At 46.2% G+C, this 15,735-nt stretch overlaps 1 protein-coding gene across 2 annotated transcripts in view; it reads left to right on the top strand.

The window, feature by feature from the left end:
* The window catches only part of AP2B1 (adaptor related protein complex 2 subunit beta 1), a 74,797-nt gene that overhangs the window by 46,157 nt on the left and 12,905 nt on the right, over positions 1 to 15,735 (top strand). Inside the window, exons 15-18 of one of the 2 annotated variants that reach the window (XM_062506915.1) lie at positions 4,354 to 4,395; positions 6,112 to 6,258; positions 7,471 to 7,616; positions 10,093 to 10,222. In XM_062506915.1, coding sequence (XP_062362899.1) covers positions 4,354 to 4,395; positions 6,112 to 6,258; positions 7,471 to 7,616; positions 10,093 to 10,222 — 465 coding nt within the window. The remainder of the gene's footprint in view (positions 1 to 4,353; positions 4,396 to 6,111; positions 6,259 to 7,470; positions 7,617 to 10,092; positions 10,223 to 15,735) is intronic. The other variant, XM_062506917.1, reaches the window with a different exon arrangement.

The following is a 15,735-nucleotide window of genomic DNA, read 5'->3' on the forward strand; positions in this document are numbered from 1 at the left end:
TCCTGCTAGGTGAAATGCCTTGTGTTCCTTGCTGCTGTGTTACTGAGTGCAGGCAGCACCTTGAGCTGTGGTGCTTGACTCCTGCTTTGTGGTGTGAGGGAGCCAGAAGGCAATTGTCCTCTGTTAACCCATGAATTGCTGTCCACAAAATGCACAGCTGCCCTGGAAGCCCTGATTATGCTGTGGGCACAAGGCAAGGCAGTTGCTGAGCTGTGGTTGTTGAAGCTTCTGTCCCTGGCTCCACCCTCCCTGTTATTTTTTGGTGCTCCAAAAACCTCACGTCATTTTGCAGAAGTGATTGTAGCCCCTCAGGATCACATGAACACTTCAACAGAGTCAATTCATTACAAGCTGCTGTTAAGATGCAAATAAACCCTCCTAATGCAGTAACTCCAGCACTGCTGCACTTCATAAGTCAGCATAACTGCTTCCACAGGGCTGGAGTTGCAGGGCAGAGGCTTGCCAACTGCAGAGCAGCTGCAGCACCATCCAAGCCAACTTGTGCAAAGTAAAGGTGCTGATGCAATTTGGGAAAAGGTGCTGGCACTGGTTTTATTGATACAGGGTTGAGCCCGGCCTCTTCTTTAAATCCATGTGGCTGCTTAGGTGCTGTTATGACAGGATAGGTTGGGAGGGAATAAAGAGAATTTCTGTTTGAAGAACTTTAATGCCTTTGGGGGCCAAGACTCCCTGTCCATCCTCTGCTCATCTCCTCAAGCTGGCAGCTCTTCATCCTGAAGCAGAGGCTTTGTGCTGTTCAGCAAAAGCCAAAGCTGGCAACTTTAGGATCAGGGGTTTGTCGTGCCACGAACTCCCTTGGACCATCAAGAGCCAGCCCTTGTCCACCCCACCTTCACAGAGAGTGTTTCAGCCCGAGCAGGGCTGATAGCTGTATTAATTGGTCCTCTCCTCCATGGGGATGTTCTGACTCCTGTAAGGCAGATCCAGGTTGTCCTTCTGGCAGGAGTGTCTGTCTGCCCGTGAGACAAATGGAAATGGTTAACCAGAGCTGCTAGTCCTGGGGAATTGCTTCAGCAGCACTTCACGCCTGACTAATATCTGTTTCTTCCCTTCTGCACTCTGCCTGTCACTCCAGATGGGAGAGGACACTCCGTGGGTAATTGGTTCTGTTCCCTCTGTCTTCCTCCTTCCCTCTTACTCAAACACATCACTGTTACCATCTTTTCCATCACTCTGAGTTTGGAATAAAGTTACGATTTGGGCATCTCACAGGAGGAAAAACAGACCTGCAGTTCCTTAACGGGGAAAGCATCAGTGCCATGGGAGGGTGACAGGCAAGAGAAACAGGAAAAGAGACTTTGTGCTGCTGAAATGGGAAGTGCAGTCCGGATCTGATGTGGAACTGATCAGTTCTTTATTAACTCCCCCCCTTGTAACTTCTGGTGCAGTAGAAATGCTGTTGCTTCTCTCCAGTCTGGGCAGAGCCAGTTCTGCCTGTAGGGACCTGGAGGAGCTGCAGCAGCTTGGCGCTGGCTCTGCAGCCCTGGAGCACATCTGCAGTGCTTGGGCCTGAGCACAGGAACCAGGAGAGGCTCGGGCTGTGCTCTGCAGAGCCCTCCAACCTGAAGAGGGGTTCCAGCAGCTCAGAGCTTCCTGGGATGGAAAAGAGATGTTGTATCCAATCTGAAGACACATAGGGGCTCCTGGTAAATTCTCTGAGCCAGTCAGGGCTTTTTTTCTCCTTTTTGTGAGAGCTGGAGTCTTAACTAAAGCAATAAATCCACATTCTGCTTTCTTCCCCCAAGGCCTGACATTTAGGGAAAATGGAAGACTTGTGGATAGCTTGAGGAACCCCAATATGTCATTCCCTGCCCCTTGCAGCCAACATCAGTGTATGAGCTGCTTCAAGGTTGGGTTCCTACCCTGCAGCTCCTTCTGATGAGGTTAGTAGGAAATGGTAGAATCAGCATCTGGCTTGATTATGCAGAATTATTCAGACATTTCCATAATACCCTTTGTAAAATGCTTGTTGCTTGATAAACCAGCCTTTCTGCTGCTGCAGACAACAGTACCAGAAATCTTACGTGCATACAATAATATCTGGAAATGAACTGGATTCTTTCTTTTCCCCCAGACTTTGCTGCCTGTCAATATAAATCTTGAAGTTTATCTGCATGCAAGACTATGAATAGGGATGAGGTGTAATAGTTGCATTTATTACTCCTCAGTGAGCCTGTAACAAGATGTAAATGATCTGATATATTAATCTAAACCGTAGCTTGGCTTAGAGAGCAGTCAATAGAAGAAAACTCAGTCAGGCTGTTTCTGTGGGGGAGACTTGACAGTGTAATAAGCCTTATTTTCTAAGCTCAATATTAATTGGATTTGCATCCTCTGGCTGGCTTCCTTTGGTCTCTGACTGATCCTTCTTTTGGATTTGTAATCACTCACTTTTATCTTTATTTCTTAAGTCAGTTAAGCAAAACTGGACAGCCAGAGCCTGGGTTGCTGTATGGAGAGGTGGCTTTTGAAAAAGATGAGGAATCTCCTCAGCCTCTGCCATGGCCTCAAGTAGGGATAAAGTGAGTCCCACACAGGAAAAAAGCTCTTATGGCCTCTTTAACAGAAAGCAAGTGGTGTGTGATTTGTTCTTTTCTGACACCTACTTAGACTGGTTAATGTTGCTCCTGTGAGGACTAGGGGAAGGAGAGGTGCCTGGGAATAGAAGAGAGATCCAGGGAAGCATAGGGATTTGTCACATTTTACAGGTTTTATGGGGGCTAGTTATCATCTGCTAAGTCACTGTCTTACACCTTTGCTGCTCTTCTCAGGGCAATTTATGCTTTTTATCTGTGCTCTAATGGAAAGAGGTGTGAAGCTTTATGGTATATCTTGACCAGCATAAAACACATTTGCTGTGAGATCTCTCAGGGAACTGGCTGGAAGGGATCAGAGCAAAGTTGATTTCCAAGTTTTTTGTGCAGAGGGAAAAGGTCAGAGCCTTTTTGGCTCTAAACATAGGCACTCCTGGAAGCTTTTGCTTCAGCTGCATGGTGCATTTGTTCCATATTCTGGCACACCAACACTTAAACAACATATCTGGAGCCTTTGTTGACCCCATTTGTCACATGCTTTTTTAAAAGTAAACTAACTCCCCAAACTCTAATCAAATGGAAGAGCAAAACCGTCTCCCAGGTGAGCTGTGATGTTCTGGTCTGCCAGTCCAGCCTTTTCCTAATGGGGCTGGCTCTTACCTCACCCCTGCATCATCCTCTTGTGTGTGTTGTCAGGTCATGTTCCTTGACTGAATGTGACCCCAAAAAACCCCTGTTCTAGGCAAAAGAAAAATTCGCTGGTCTTCAGAAGAAGAGCATGGGACACAAATAAGCCTGGAGATATCTCTGCAGTGAATAACCTCTGCATATCTTGTTTCCTCCTGGTTATCAGTCATCTGTTAGTGCATTTTAAATATTCACAGGAGTGATGTTGTACTTGCAAACAGTGCTTGTAGCCAAGCCTTGGAGCCTGTCCTGATCTCTGAATTCTCCTGGGCATGTAGAGTCATGTGGAGGTTTGAAAAATTAGCTTTGTCACTTGGAATGTGGTCTGGGTGCTTTGTAAAGGGAGCTTGTGGGGGGAAGAGTTTCTAGGTGGGCTGCAGAAGGACCCCAGAGAGGATTTAGTGTTTATGGAGAGCTGTTTCAGTCACTTCAGAGGTGACTGTGTAGCTTGGGAGAAATTGGTACTGAAGTAGCCTGGCGCACCATGAGGTCTCTTTGCTGTTGGAATGCCCATTAGATGATGAAGCTGTTTTTTCCCTGTCTGAGGGAGGGGGGCATCTTCAAAGCCCCCCTCTGTGGGCTGTTGTCAGAGCCAGCCCAGATCCCATTCTCTTTCCTCCTGTTGTCGAAAGGAGCCGTGTGTTGGAGGAGCGCAGCCAAGATCCATTGTGTTTGCCCGTGGCTCGTAGCCGTTCCCTAGATAACTAAAGCTTTCAGGAAGTGAGCCTCCCTGTCAGTTTTATTTTTGTGCCACTTCACAGTTACCCCACTGGGTTTTGTGGAGCTGCTTGAGGCCTGCTGGCAGCAGCAGGGCTGAAGGGGAAGCATCGGTGCATGAAATGTGAAGAAGGGAAGTTTTGGTGCAGGAAGGGATTGATTTTTGTCCTTATTAACCTGTAAAACACTCCTGTCTACGGTGAAGGCATGGGGTAGTTCTCCAAGTAGCTCTGCTCACACAGCAGCAAGCAGCCCCTCTGTTCCCTGTGCTTTCCCAGCACTGCATTTCTGTCTGTCCTGTGCAGATCGGGATCGATCCGGGCTCCGTCCGGTGTCTGACACTTGGCTCAAATGATCTCGGTTTTCCTCTCCTCTCTCTCCTTCTCTCTTTCAGCTTGGCAGTGACCTTGGCGGGGGCATTGGAGGAAGCCCGGCAGTAAGTGCCATTCCATTTTTTTCCCCAATTTCCAAAGCTGCTCAAAGCTCAGGGTTTTTCAGTGTAACCTCACCCATGATGTGCTGGAAGGTGCTTTTTAAAGCCCTGAAGATGTTTGAAAATGGATAAATGCAACTGAAACACACGGGTCCCCACCTATGTTAATGAGAGTCCAGCTGCCACCTGGGCTTTCCTAAGAGCAGCCAGGGCCAGAGCTGTTCACTCTCTCTGCTTAGCTCTTCTTCCTCAGAGCTTTTAGTTGGAGCACCAGCATTAACCCTGGCCGTGCCTCATCCTTGTGCAACTGCTTTAGCAGCTGAAAGGCCAAGGATGCTTATCCCTACTCACAAAGCCTGGTCTGTAATCCTAACCCAGTGTCACCACACTTTGCTGAACTCAGTGCTTTTTCCTCCCAAACTCCACGTAGGATTTTTGCCTGGACATCAGGGCTAGGTGCTCTGCGCATTCCTACAACGTGTGGTCAGTGCTGCTACTGGTCACCTCCTCTGTGCCTGTGCTTTGGGAGTGTCCTCCTGCCTACAGCACTTGCCAGGACATGGGACAGTTTCAAACTCCTTTCAAAGCAGCCTTGTAGCCAAGGCTTCTTACAGAAAGTGTGGAAAGGAAATGAAGCATGGCTTGGAGATGCAGTGGGCAGGAGGGATTGTGCTTCCAATCCACAGTCAGAAGTAGTGTCCCCTAGCAAGCTCCAGTCCCTCTTCCCAGGACTCTGTATCCAGTAATTCATACTCAGTTCTGGAGGGAGGGCTTTTCAGAGACCCTTGTTCTGGCTGCAGTCATTCTCTCTCCTCCTTTCCCTGTGAATCTGGCATTCCTTCTTTCCTTCAACACAAGGGCAGAGGAGAGCTGGTGGCACAGAACACCTGTACACCCAGGCAGCCCACAGCAGGACATGGAAGATGGTTCCCTGTGGTGATCATACTTGCAAAGCCAGGTCTCTGCCCTCCTGGGCCAGCAAAAACCCACCAGGCAGTTCTGTCCTGGTCACTCTGCCTGTTTCTGAGCTGCTGGCTGGGGAATCCTGTTCTCAAGAACAGCATTCATCCTGCTAGGAGGAGAATTTGGGAGCGTAACTTGAGTGTGACTGTCCCATCTGAGGCTGGGCGCCTAAAGGTTAATATTCCAGCTTTGGTGCCCTCACTTAAGTTCTGGGAGGGAATGATTGTCCTTCTTGCAGGAGTGTTGTCCTCTGGCAGACTCTGCTTCATGTAATGAACCTTTTGGGCCCGAGTGCTGAGAATGCAGAGCTCTGGCTTTGGGTGGGAATACACGACATGGTCATGACTCCATTGCTATCTCTGGATATGCAAAATCTTGCAGATTCCTGAAGGCTGACATAGTTGGAGGAAGGTTTGAAGCATTTGCTCTTTTCCCTGGGTTTATGTGGGGTAGATCCACAAAGCATATTGTCTTATGAGAAGGAGATATGGAGAAGAAAGATACCTTTACAGTGGGAATAGATAACTGGAGCTATAAAAAATGATGTGGAAGCTTGGTTGAGGTGACAGCCGAGTGTAGGGATTAGATGCCAAGAGCTTTAGAATTCAAATGCATAATTTAGCACTATTGATAAATCAGTGGGGGAGCTGTAAATGGCTTTAAAATATTTAGGATATTGCCCGAGTTCATGGTTTATTTAATAAGCAGTGCTTACACGTGATTTTAATGAGTGCCTGTTCTTTCTGACTCCTCCAGGTGGGACAGACCTACATTCCTTCCTCTGTGCCAGCCACCTTTGCCCCTTCTCCCACCCCAGCAGTGGTCAGCAGTGGACTCAATGATCTCTTTGAGCTCTCGTCTGGCATAGGGATGGCTCCTGGAGGATATGTGGCTCCCAAGTCTGTACGTAAGGAAAAACAATTATCCCCAGTTTCTTGCCTTCCCTTGAGCTACAAATCTGACCTCGCTCACTTGTCCCATTTATTGTGGGTTTCTGGTGCTAAAACTTCAACTCAGTCCCATTAGGGGTGCCCTGGGCTTTTCTTAAGTAGCGTAACCATGTGTTAGAGACCATGTTAGTTATTAGTTATGGACTTCTGGCATTTTAGCAGTTCTCTCATTTTGCCTCTGACAGTATTTCTCTAAAGAATGGCTTAGATAAGATCTGAGACTTTTCAGTTGTGTCAGAGCAGCTTTCCTGCTGACCTACTTCTTAACAAGCTTCCTCAGGAAACTGAGGGCAAGACAGAATTTGCAACAACTTTCCTAGCAGGTTTGTTTATTTGGAGGAATCCAACGTGACAGTGGAGATAAAATCATGTGATTGGGATGATGGTGCCGCAGTGGAATGCAGAGAAATGCTCTGTCAGTGATAGAGATCACAGAGGCTTTTGGAGGAATCATGAGACACAGAACATGGCTCTGGAAACTGGCTGTGGAGCAGCCACAGGGAGCTCCTGAAAGGGGATAAACAAAAATTAGCACTTAATTAGCACTCTGTTGATGGATAATTTTAAACCACGATCTGAAATCAAGGATCTCAAGGTACTACAGACCATACTTAGAGTTTTTGGTCCTTGCAGTTATGGCACCTTATATAAAAAGTCCCGCAGTAATTTTGATCTAAGTACTGTCTCATTTTGCACCACTCAGATCTGGGTCTGGGTTTTTCCCACAGACTTGATTTGGGAATCCAGAACCCAACAGATAATAGTATCAGCCCTGTGGTGTTCTTTGGTTCAAACTTTAGTATTGTCCTGCCTCTAATAGCCCTTGGAGAAATCCAGCAGCAGATTGGGTGAGTCTCACACTGATGTCATGGACACAAGCTGTCCCTGTTCTTGTGCACACTAGTGCTGTAGTAATTTGATTTATTCTGTGAGTGCTGTGAACAAATACTGATTAGGAGCAGCAAGCTTATTCCTCAGTGGTGAGCTCCATCCTTTCAACACTCCATGTCCCATCTTCCCTGTAGTGTTTCTTTAGCCTTTGTGGGCTTAGTGTGCCAATGTAGGTGGATTTCTGAGCTCAGGATGTCTGTTTATTGGAAAACTCTGCTTGTTTGTTATCTTCAGGCCAAGCTGATCATGCTGAATGACATCTCTTGTTTTCAAGGTTTGGCTGCCTGCAGTGAAGGCTAAAGGATTGGAGATCTCAGGCACATTCAGCCACAGGCAGGGACACATCTACATGGAGATGAACTTTACCAATAAGGCTTTGCAGCACATGACTGACTTTGCCATTCAGTTCAATAAAAACAGGTAAGAAATAATTAGCAATGTGCTGTGTTCAACAGATTGAACACTCCTGGGAAAGGAGTTTGTGCCTACACTGCTAAATTTAAGGAGGGCTTGTGCTTAGGTGCATAATGCAGTCACGGAAATAGCTTGGATGATACAGCCTGACTTCTTCATCACACCAAAATTGTGTGAAAGGGCTGAAAACACAGACTGATAAATCTGAGAGGAAACAGGCAGCAGACAGTGCCATCCTTCTCCCAGCTCTGAAACAGCATCTGCCCCATTTAACCTCAGTGGAGTTTTTAAGCAGCCTCATGAGTTGTTAGGCAGGTTGGTGGGTTTATGGCCAGTAAGTGCCCTGGGCAAAACAAGGGCACAAAGAGGCAGGAAGTGAGCTGCACAAATATCAACCCATGAGGTCTCTGCCTCCTGACTTAATTGCTGTGCTGCCCCTCAGACTGTCTGCAAGCACAGGACTCCTTAATAAAGCTGCTTGTCACTGAAAGAGCTGCAAGTTGGGAGCCTGTGGTTCTCCCTGTAATAGGCAGCACAACAATTCTATCAGAAGCAGTAGCCACTTGAAAGTTTAAAGCTTGAATGATACAATTCAAATTGTTCTTGGAAACCCATCTCAGCCAAAGGACATGACATGGCAGCACAGCCATGGTGTCTTCCTACAAATACCCTTTCCAGAGAGCTTATCCTGTGGTTTGCTGTGTGTTATCTTCAGCAAGGACCAGGCTACTTCTTATCAAAACTGCAAAGAGTATCTTGTGACTGACATGTTCTCTATATTCCTTAATACCACTTCACTGGAAAAGGGTTCTCTCTGCTGAAGATCCACTGAAACCATCTCTTTAATCTCACTTTTGCAAATTCAGGATTTCTTGGGACGAATAAGATTTACTTAGAAAAGTCATTATACTAAATAAGTCTTAGGAAATGTTCTCCCTGGACTGCCATATTTTCTGGAGAGTTTTGCTAAGCTGCTATATATGAATATAGCGTTTCATGCAAATTAGCCTGGAAGAAAAGGCATTTTGTTTGTGATTTCCTCCCCCCCCATACATCAAGCTGTGTTTTAGCCACACCTGCATGGTAGTTTGAGCATGTAGACAGTTTAAATACTGTACAGTAAACCAGCAGTTTTTCATCTTGCAGGACAAGCTTCATATACAACCTACTACTATTTACTCTTTTACAAATGCTGTTCTCCTGTCAATGCTTTCCACTGTGCCTGATGCATTAGAAAGAGCTGCAGAGGGCTGGTTCTTTAAGTGTAAACATTAAGATTTGTGACTGGGAACTTTCCATTGCTTTTTCCTCCTTTTCTGCTGCTGCTAATGGTACTCACTGCAGTTAAAAAAGGGATAAAGCATTAAAAAAATAAAAGAAAGGTAAAGCTCTGCTTTGCTGTAATATCACAGCCCCTTAGTAACCAACTGCAAGTTTGGTTCCCCTCTGAGTCCTGGGGAAAACCCGAGGGTTTGTGTCCTCCAAGGTGAAATGGCTGCAGAAGGCAAATCGTGGCTAAGCCCTTGCTTGGAATATTCCTACTTCAACTTCCTAGAGCTGAAAACTAAGGAGAACCAAGAATGGGGCACTTACTGGTTTCTGAAAGAGTGACAAACCTGATAAATGTGGCTGACTGTGCAGGGACAGCACCAGGCTTTTAGTGAATAAAATCAAAATATACACCTATCCATCCTGCAAATGCCCTGAGACCTCTGAGCTGATGTGAATTCAGCTAAAGAGAAATGCATTTATGAGTGGACACCAAAACATCTGGGTTTCCATCTGCTTTTGGAAAGCAGCTGGTGTGTAGTACAGCAGTGCTGTGTTAAACATGAGGTGCTTTCCCTCTTCTCCATGCTAAGCAGAAGTGCCTGTGGAATTAAACGTTCCTTGGACTGAACAGGCAAGTAAACATTGCTGGGACACATCCCAGTGAAGGAGCCTCCAACCAGGCAGCTGTGCCAGGTGCTGTCATTCAGGACCAGGCAGCTGGATGTGTTGGATCATTTGTTCTGCAGTGCTGTTCCAATGCATACATTCCTCCTTGGCTGGATGTTTGTTCTGTGCTGGCTCCAGGTCCCTCTGCCACAGCTCCCAGGGGTACAGCAGCCATGCAGTGTGTGAGGCACCCTACCTGCAGTGCTCTAGGGCTCAGGAACAGAGAAACAACACCTGGCTCTGAGTCCAGGTCATTCCTTGCTGGCCAGGCTGGTGCTCAGCACATAGACCAGTGCCATATGGGTAGTGGGAGAGTTCCCAGGAGCTGCTCCCTTGGGGAGGGCAGTGAATTTGTCAGCAAGATCCCCTTGTCCTACTTGGTCTGCTCATTTGAACTGTGTTTCCTCCCTGGAGTAGCAGCAGGGGCAGCTCAGGAGTAGTGGGAAGATGAGGCAGGTGGTACTTGAAAAAAGTACATTATATTTTGGGCATGTTTTGGGCAATGCAGGGCTACTCTCATCACCTCTGTTTTTCTCTTGCCCAGCTTTGGGGTAATCCCAAGCACCCCCCTGGCCATTCACACACCTCTGATGCCAAACCAAAGTATTGATGTCTCCCTGCCCCTCAACACTCTGGGACCAGTCATGAAAATGGAGCCTCTGAACAACCTTCAGGTAAGAATTGTCTCCTTCTGAGCAGGGGGGAGCTCAGCAGGTGCTGATCCCACTTTGGTCCAACACAATGTGGTAAGACTCTATTCACACAATACCACATATAAACAGTCAGACCTCATGGATTTGGGCCTTGAGTCTGGCCAAAACTCCTCTTCCTTTCCCAAGCTTCTCCCAGGAAAACTGAAATGGAAATTTCTTGAATTTTGTGACTTTTCAAACACCTCAAACCAACTGCTTGCATCTGTGTAGATAAAGGGCTTTGTTGCAGTAACACCATTCTGTAAATTGGGCATGAAGTTTAGTTGGACTTAAGAACTGGAGCAGGTGTGAACAGAGAAATTACCCATAGTAGAGCAGGCAGAGCGAGCTGTCAGTAAGAATTGAGGCCATCAAAGGAATTGCAGGAAGAATGGCAACTGCTGAGTGATTAATATTTCTCTAGTGCTCTTAAATTCCAGGGTGCTTCACAAAGGCACATCCCTGCCCCAGATAGCTTAATCCAAGGCAAACTGTGTGTTCCAGGAAAGGCAGAGGAGAAATGACGTGAGCAGCTAATGTTTCATTAATGAGAGTGTTGGTGCATGGCAGGGACAGCACTCCCTGGAGGAGCCTCTTTATCAGATTGGGCTGTCAATCTGATAAAGACAGGACAGATCCAGGGAGATGTTCCCCTCTGCTTTGGACCAGAGACTGTCTCCAGTAGTCTGGAAATCATCATGCAGACAGTTCTCCCTGGAAGGAGGCACTTTTCCACTGCTGCCATGTGCAGCCACTCTGTGGAGGGGAGGTCAGCAACTCCTGCTTCTGCTCTGGGTCCTCCAGGATGATTTTCCCAGTATCCCAAAATGCAGTTAACTTGCACTGCAGCTGTCTCTCACCTCAGGTCTCCAGGAGGTGGAACTGGGTAGGGTTCCTGCAGTGTAGTAGCCTATAGAGTGGAATATTTTGAAGCAGCTCATTCGCTTTTTAGTCTAAGAGAATGCAATGGGAATTCTGTGCATACACTATGCAATACTATTTATTCTGCCTGAGCAACTGTTTTTTTCCCCTTCTTTTGACTTCCATTTTGGGGCTTATGACTTATTGATGAGTCTTTGGGCTAACAGCTTGAAATAGCTTCTCTGGCACTCAAAGGAGCAGTCCCACACTCGGGCTCCGAGCGCAGTCATGCGATGGGAGCGGAGCACAAGCAGTGAATGAATTCCATGGCCTGTCCTCCACAACTGGCCCTTCCAGCCTCTGGAAGAGATGGATTCCCTCTGCAACCAGGGCATGCCTGACATTTGGGTCAGCTGTGGTAGAATCTGGCTCCTGCAATGAGGGGAATGTGGAGGTGACAGTCCCAGTCAGCCTCCACAGCACTGGGGACTCTCAACAAGGCGCTCTGAATTCGCTGCTTCCTTTGATCAGGAGGGAAGTGAAGTATTTAGGTTATTAAATCTCTGAAGGACTTAGAGCACAGTTTGTTTCTTGTAGCATCTCCTGCTAGAACAAAGCTAAGAGAAAACATGTGAGGAAACCTCCAGCTACCTTCTTTTGAGACAGTGGAGCATTCATTAGTGCCAGACTCAGTTGTTAATTTGCTAACGCTCTCATTGCCATAGAAGTTGGCTGCCCTTTTACAATTGGGGAAGCTGCCATATGGAGTAATAGTATATTTCTCTGCAAAGAGTTGAATCATGATAGCAGATGCCAAGTTAAAAAGAGCACTCCCCTTACTTTTCTGACAGCAGTGGGCTTGACAGAGATCTATCAATGCCCTGACAGCCAAGGCTCTGGTTTTGTTTTGTGGGTTCACATAGAAAGGATTTGTCTTGAAACGTTCAGAAATCGCCTTGGTGACCTACTTAGGGAACAGTTTATAGCATAATATAGGAGTAGAGAATACAGATGTTCCTGTATTCATTGAAGAACCAAAACACTCATCAGGTTGAATTTATTTAATGTGTTTTTTTTCCTCAGCTAGGGAACATTGAAGCAGATGCAGGGCTGGTTTGAACCTGAGGACCTTATGTTCATCTCCTGTTCTGGTGGGAGTTTTTTGTTTTTAGTAACAAGAAAAATAAGTCCTGAAGTAACCAAACTGATAGCTTTCAACTTTTTGTCATGTTAATTATACACTTCAAAGACTAGTTGTACATTCCTTAGGCAACTGTTTCAGAAGTAATGAATTCATGTCTTGTTCGGGTTATTTTTATTACCATTTCTAATCTTTCACCCAATACAGCTCACTTAATCTTGACATTTGTAATCATGGAGAGAAACTAAAATATTTGACAAGGTAACGAAAAAGACGTTTTTGCAAGAAGATGAGGAAGACTGAAATAATTTCAGAGGCGTACTTAGGTAAAATATAGCTGAGGAGTCTTGTGTTTGCTAGTCACCTTGCATCTTGTGATACTGAATGCCAGGCTTCTCCCTTGCATCCCAAAATAATCATGATCATTTTCATGACTTGTTGACTCAACTTTAACCCCCAGTGAGGCAGAGATTTATCCAAAGGGTAAAGCTAAGCTGGATTCAGGGCTGAACAAACCCCAATCCCTGCTCTCTGGTTCTTTTTCATTTCTGTCAGATTAAAAAGCTGCCTTTGGAGTATGCCTGTTGCTAAAGAAAAGCTGACTTAGTTATTTGTGTGCTTCTAATTTTTGGTGGGGGATACCCTTGCAGTGCCTTGTCAGCATTTTGGGGCTGCCTGGTCCTTGTGGGTGCTGTGGTCAGGACGTTGCTCCAATAAATAACAGCAAACCCTTGCCCAGAGGTCTGTGAGAGGCTGTGTTGACCTTGCTGGGTGTTTGATAGCCATGGAGACATCTCTGGGAGTTGTAAAGGTCTCCCTGGCTCCTGCAGTGTTGCCTTTTCACAATCAAATCAGTGGTGACACTTCTGGTGACATGTGAGTTGCTGTGGCCATACCAAGTGAGAGAGCTGGGCTGGGTGAGGTGTCTTTGCCACCACATGTGTGAGGCCTTCAACTCTCAGAGAGGAAGGTGCCTTCTGAAACAGGGATTTGCACTGGTGAGAAATATTAAGTCTTTCCAGATAGTTCTTCAAGTTAAATTTGGAATTAGAAAATGCCTGGGCTGAGAGCCTTTCTATGCTAAAGAGAATCCACTGTTCCTAACAATTGCCATTTTAACAGCTATGAAATGATATGAAATTGGAAGTCCCACTAGAGTACACAAGAATTGCTCCCCTAATCCTGGAAATGGGTAGAGGGGAGCCAACCTGCAGCCACAGTTTTGGAGTTCAGGGCTGGCCTGTCATGGCACAAATATAACCTCTTCTGTGAGATTATAGCCCCTTGCAGGAGACAATGCACTTAAAAATGAGCTGTAGGCACTCCTGGAACAGCAGCAAGTCTGCCTGAGGCTGGAGCCACTCTCTTGGGATCCACATTCAGAATGCACCATCAGTGTGTCACATCCTGCTGTCAGCTGCCAGCCCTGCTTGCTGCAGCTACAGAGCATGCAGCTGAAAAAGGCTTGAATTTTTCCAACTGTTTTTTTATTTAATTCAGTAAAATTATCTGAGTATGGAAAGGGAAGGATCTGCCAGCTGCATTTCTCCCTGAGGAGGGGCACTTGGAAACACAGACTTGCTGCTGGGCAGCGTGAGGTGCAGGACACTTTTGTTTCTTGAAATGAGTTTGGCAAAACGTTTTTGTAGAGACAGAGGAGGAAGGTGCAGCCTCTTCACTGAGGAGATATCAGTGTTGCTAATGCAGTAGATGATGCCTGTCCTTCCAGTCTCAGCTCTGCTGTAACTCATCACCTGTGCTCCTCCACGCTCCAGCATCTCACAGTGCAGAGCCACTGGAGCTCTCATTCATCAGAACTGTTAATGTATCTCAGGTCACAAACACAGAACTTGGAGACAGATTTCACACATCCAGCTCTCTGTGGAAATTGTTGTGAGCAGCAATTCCAGCCAGCAGATGTTCACTCTCCAGAACCTGCTTGATAAATGACAATATCTGCTGTGTGTGAGCAGTGTCAGAATCTCTGACCAGCCACCACAGAACACCTGTGGGTAGCTAGATGGGGAAGATGCTGCTTGGTTTTGTTGCCTGGGTTATTCTTTAACAGTCTCTGCTTGTGAGAGTCTTATTTCAGCAAAGAATCCTCCTGGGAACACTCTGCATTAAGGATTTGGATCACAGCTTGGCATCTGTGGCCAGTTCCTCACTCAGTTGTGGAAAGCTGTTAGTTTGGGGGTTAAGAGCACGTCTGCCACATGGTACAGCACATTTATAAATTGCACATTTTGAACTTGAAGTGCAGCAAGGCACACGAGAGAGCACAACCCTCCCAGTAACTCTGTGTTCCCTGACCATTGACGTAATCCAGCCTCCCTGTGCCTGCACCATCCCCAGCCTGGCTGCAGGCTCATCCCTGTGGGAAGAGCACCCCTGGGATCCTGACAACTCTACCTGTCACATAAAATGAAATGGAGGAGCAGCATTCCCTGGGGGCAGAGCAGCAGACTGTCACAGAACAAGCCGTGACCTTGTGAGGTGAAAAAGGCTCTGCAGAGGAGAGTTGTTCTTGCCTTAAGAGTTTGGCTGTTACCAGGCTGGAAAGCAAAACTCAACTTAAGTAAATCCTTAATTTAGTGTAGGTGCTAATGGGATTCCAAGTGGGTATGTTGTGTACTTGCTGCTGATGGAAAGCATCTGCGTTGCTTTCAGACTTGACTTTGAAAGTCAGTTTTCTTGCTCAAGTCTGAGATTTAGTGCATCAGAAACCTACACTATTGAAGAAAATAACTTGACATTGTTCTTATGAAGTATTTCTTCCCCAAAATACCATGTTTGGGCTGTTAGAGGGCTGGGCTGCAAGAAAGCTCTTCAGAAGGGTGCTCATGCTGTAAGGTGAGCAGATATATTCCAGGGGTTATTTCTAGAGGTGCTGCTTCCTCTAGTCAGATCATGAGCAAGACATAAGTGATTTGAAATGCTGAGCCAATTTTTAGTGGGTTCACACCTTTTCAACAGTCAAGCATCACACAAAAATGACACCTTTTGACTTCTATCCCTCAGAGCTTTGTAGTCTGCTTGACTAAATTCACACGACACTAATATTTTTTTCCCCTCTCTAAAAGATCACAGATGGAAAGCCATTTTTATTAAAAATGCTTCTGTTTCAACTCTGAAATGTCTCAAGCTAAAGGTCTAGCTAGAAATTTAATAGATCATGTCCAGGTCAGCAGGTTAAAGCAGAGCCATGAGCAAAGTTAGTCTGGACTGGAGGATTTGCTGAATGCAAGCAGAGGTTCCTTTCAAGCATATCAAACCTGGAGAGACTTCTCAGCCCCTGCTATCACATCAAATGTCATTGCCTGTCCCTGTCTCAGGACAATGTTGCTACCTGAGGAACACAGGATTTTTTTGGGAAGTCACTGTTATTGCCTGCTGGGCTTCTTGCAGACACTGCAATAGATCTTCTCTCTGGCTGCTTTTGTAGCCTGTCAGATGGCAGTGGATTCTCCTGACCTGGGGAAGCTGTTACCAA

This window comes from Cinclus cinclus, chromosome 22 (genome assembly GCF_963662255.1).
Source record: "Cinclus cinclus chromosome 22, bCinCin1.1, whole genome shotgun sequence".
NCBI classification, from domain to species: Eukaryota; Metazoa; Chordata; class Aves; order Passeriformes; family Cinclidae; genus Cinclus; species Cinclus cinclus.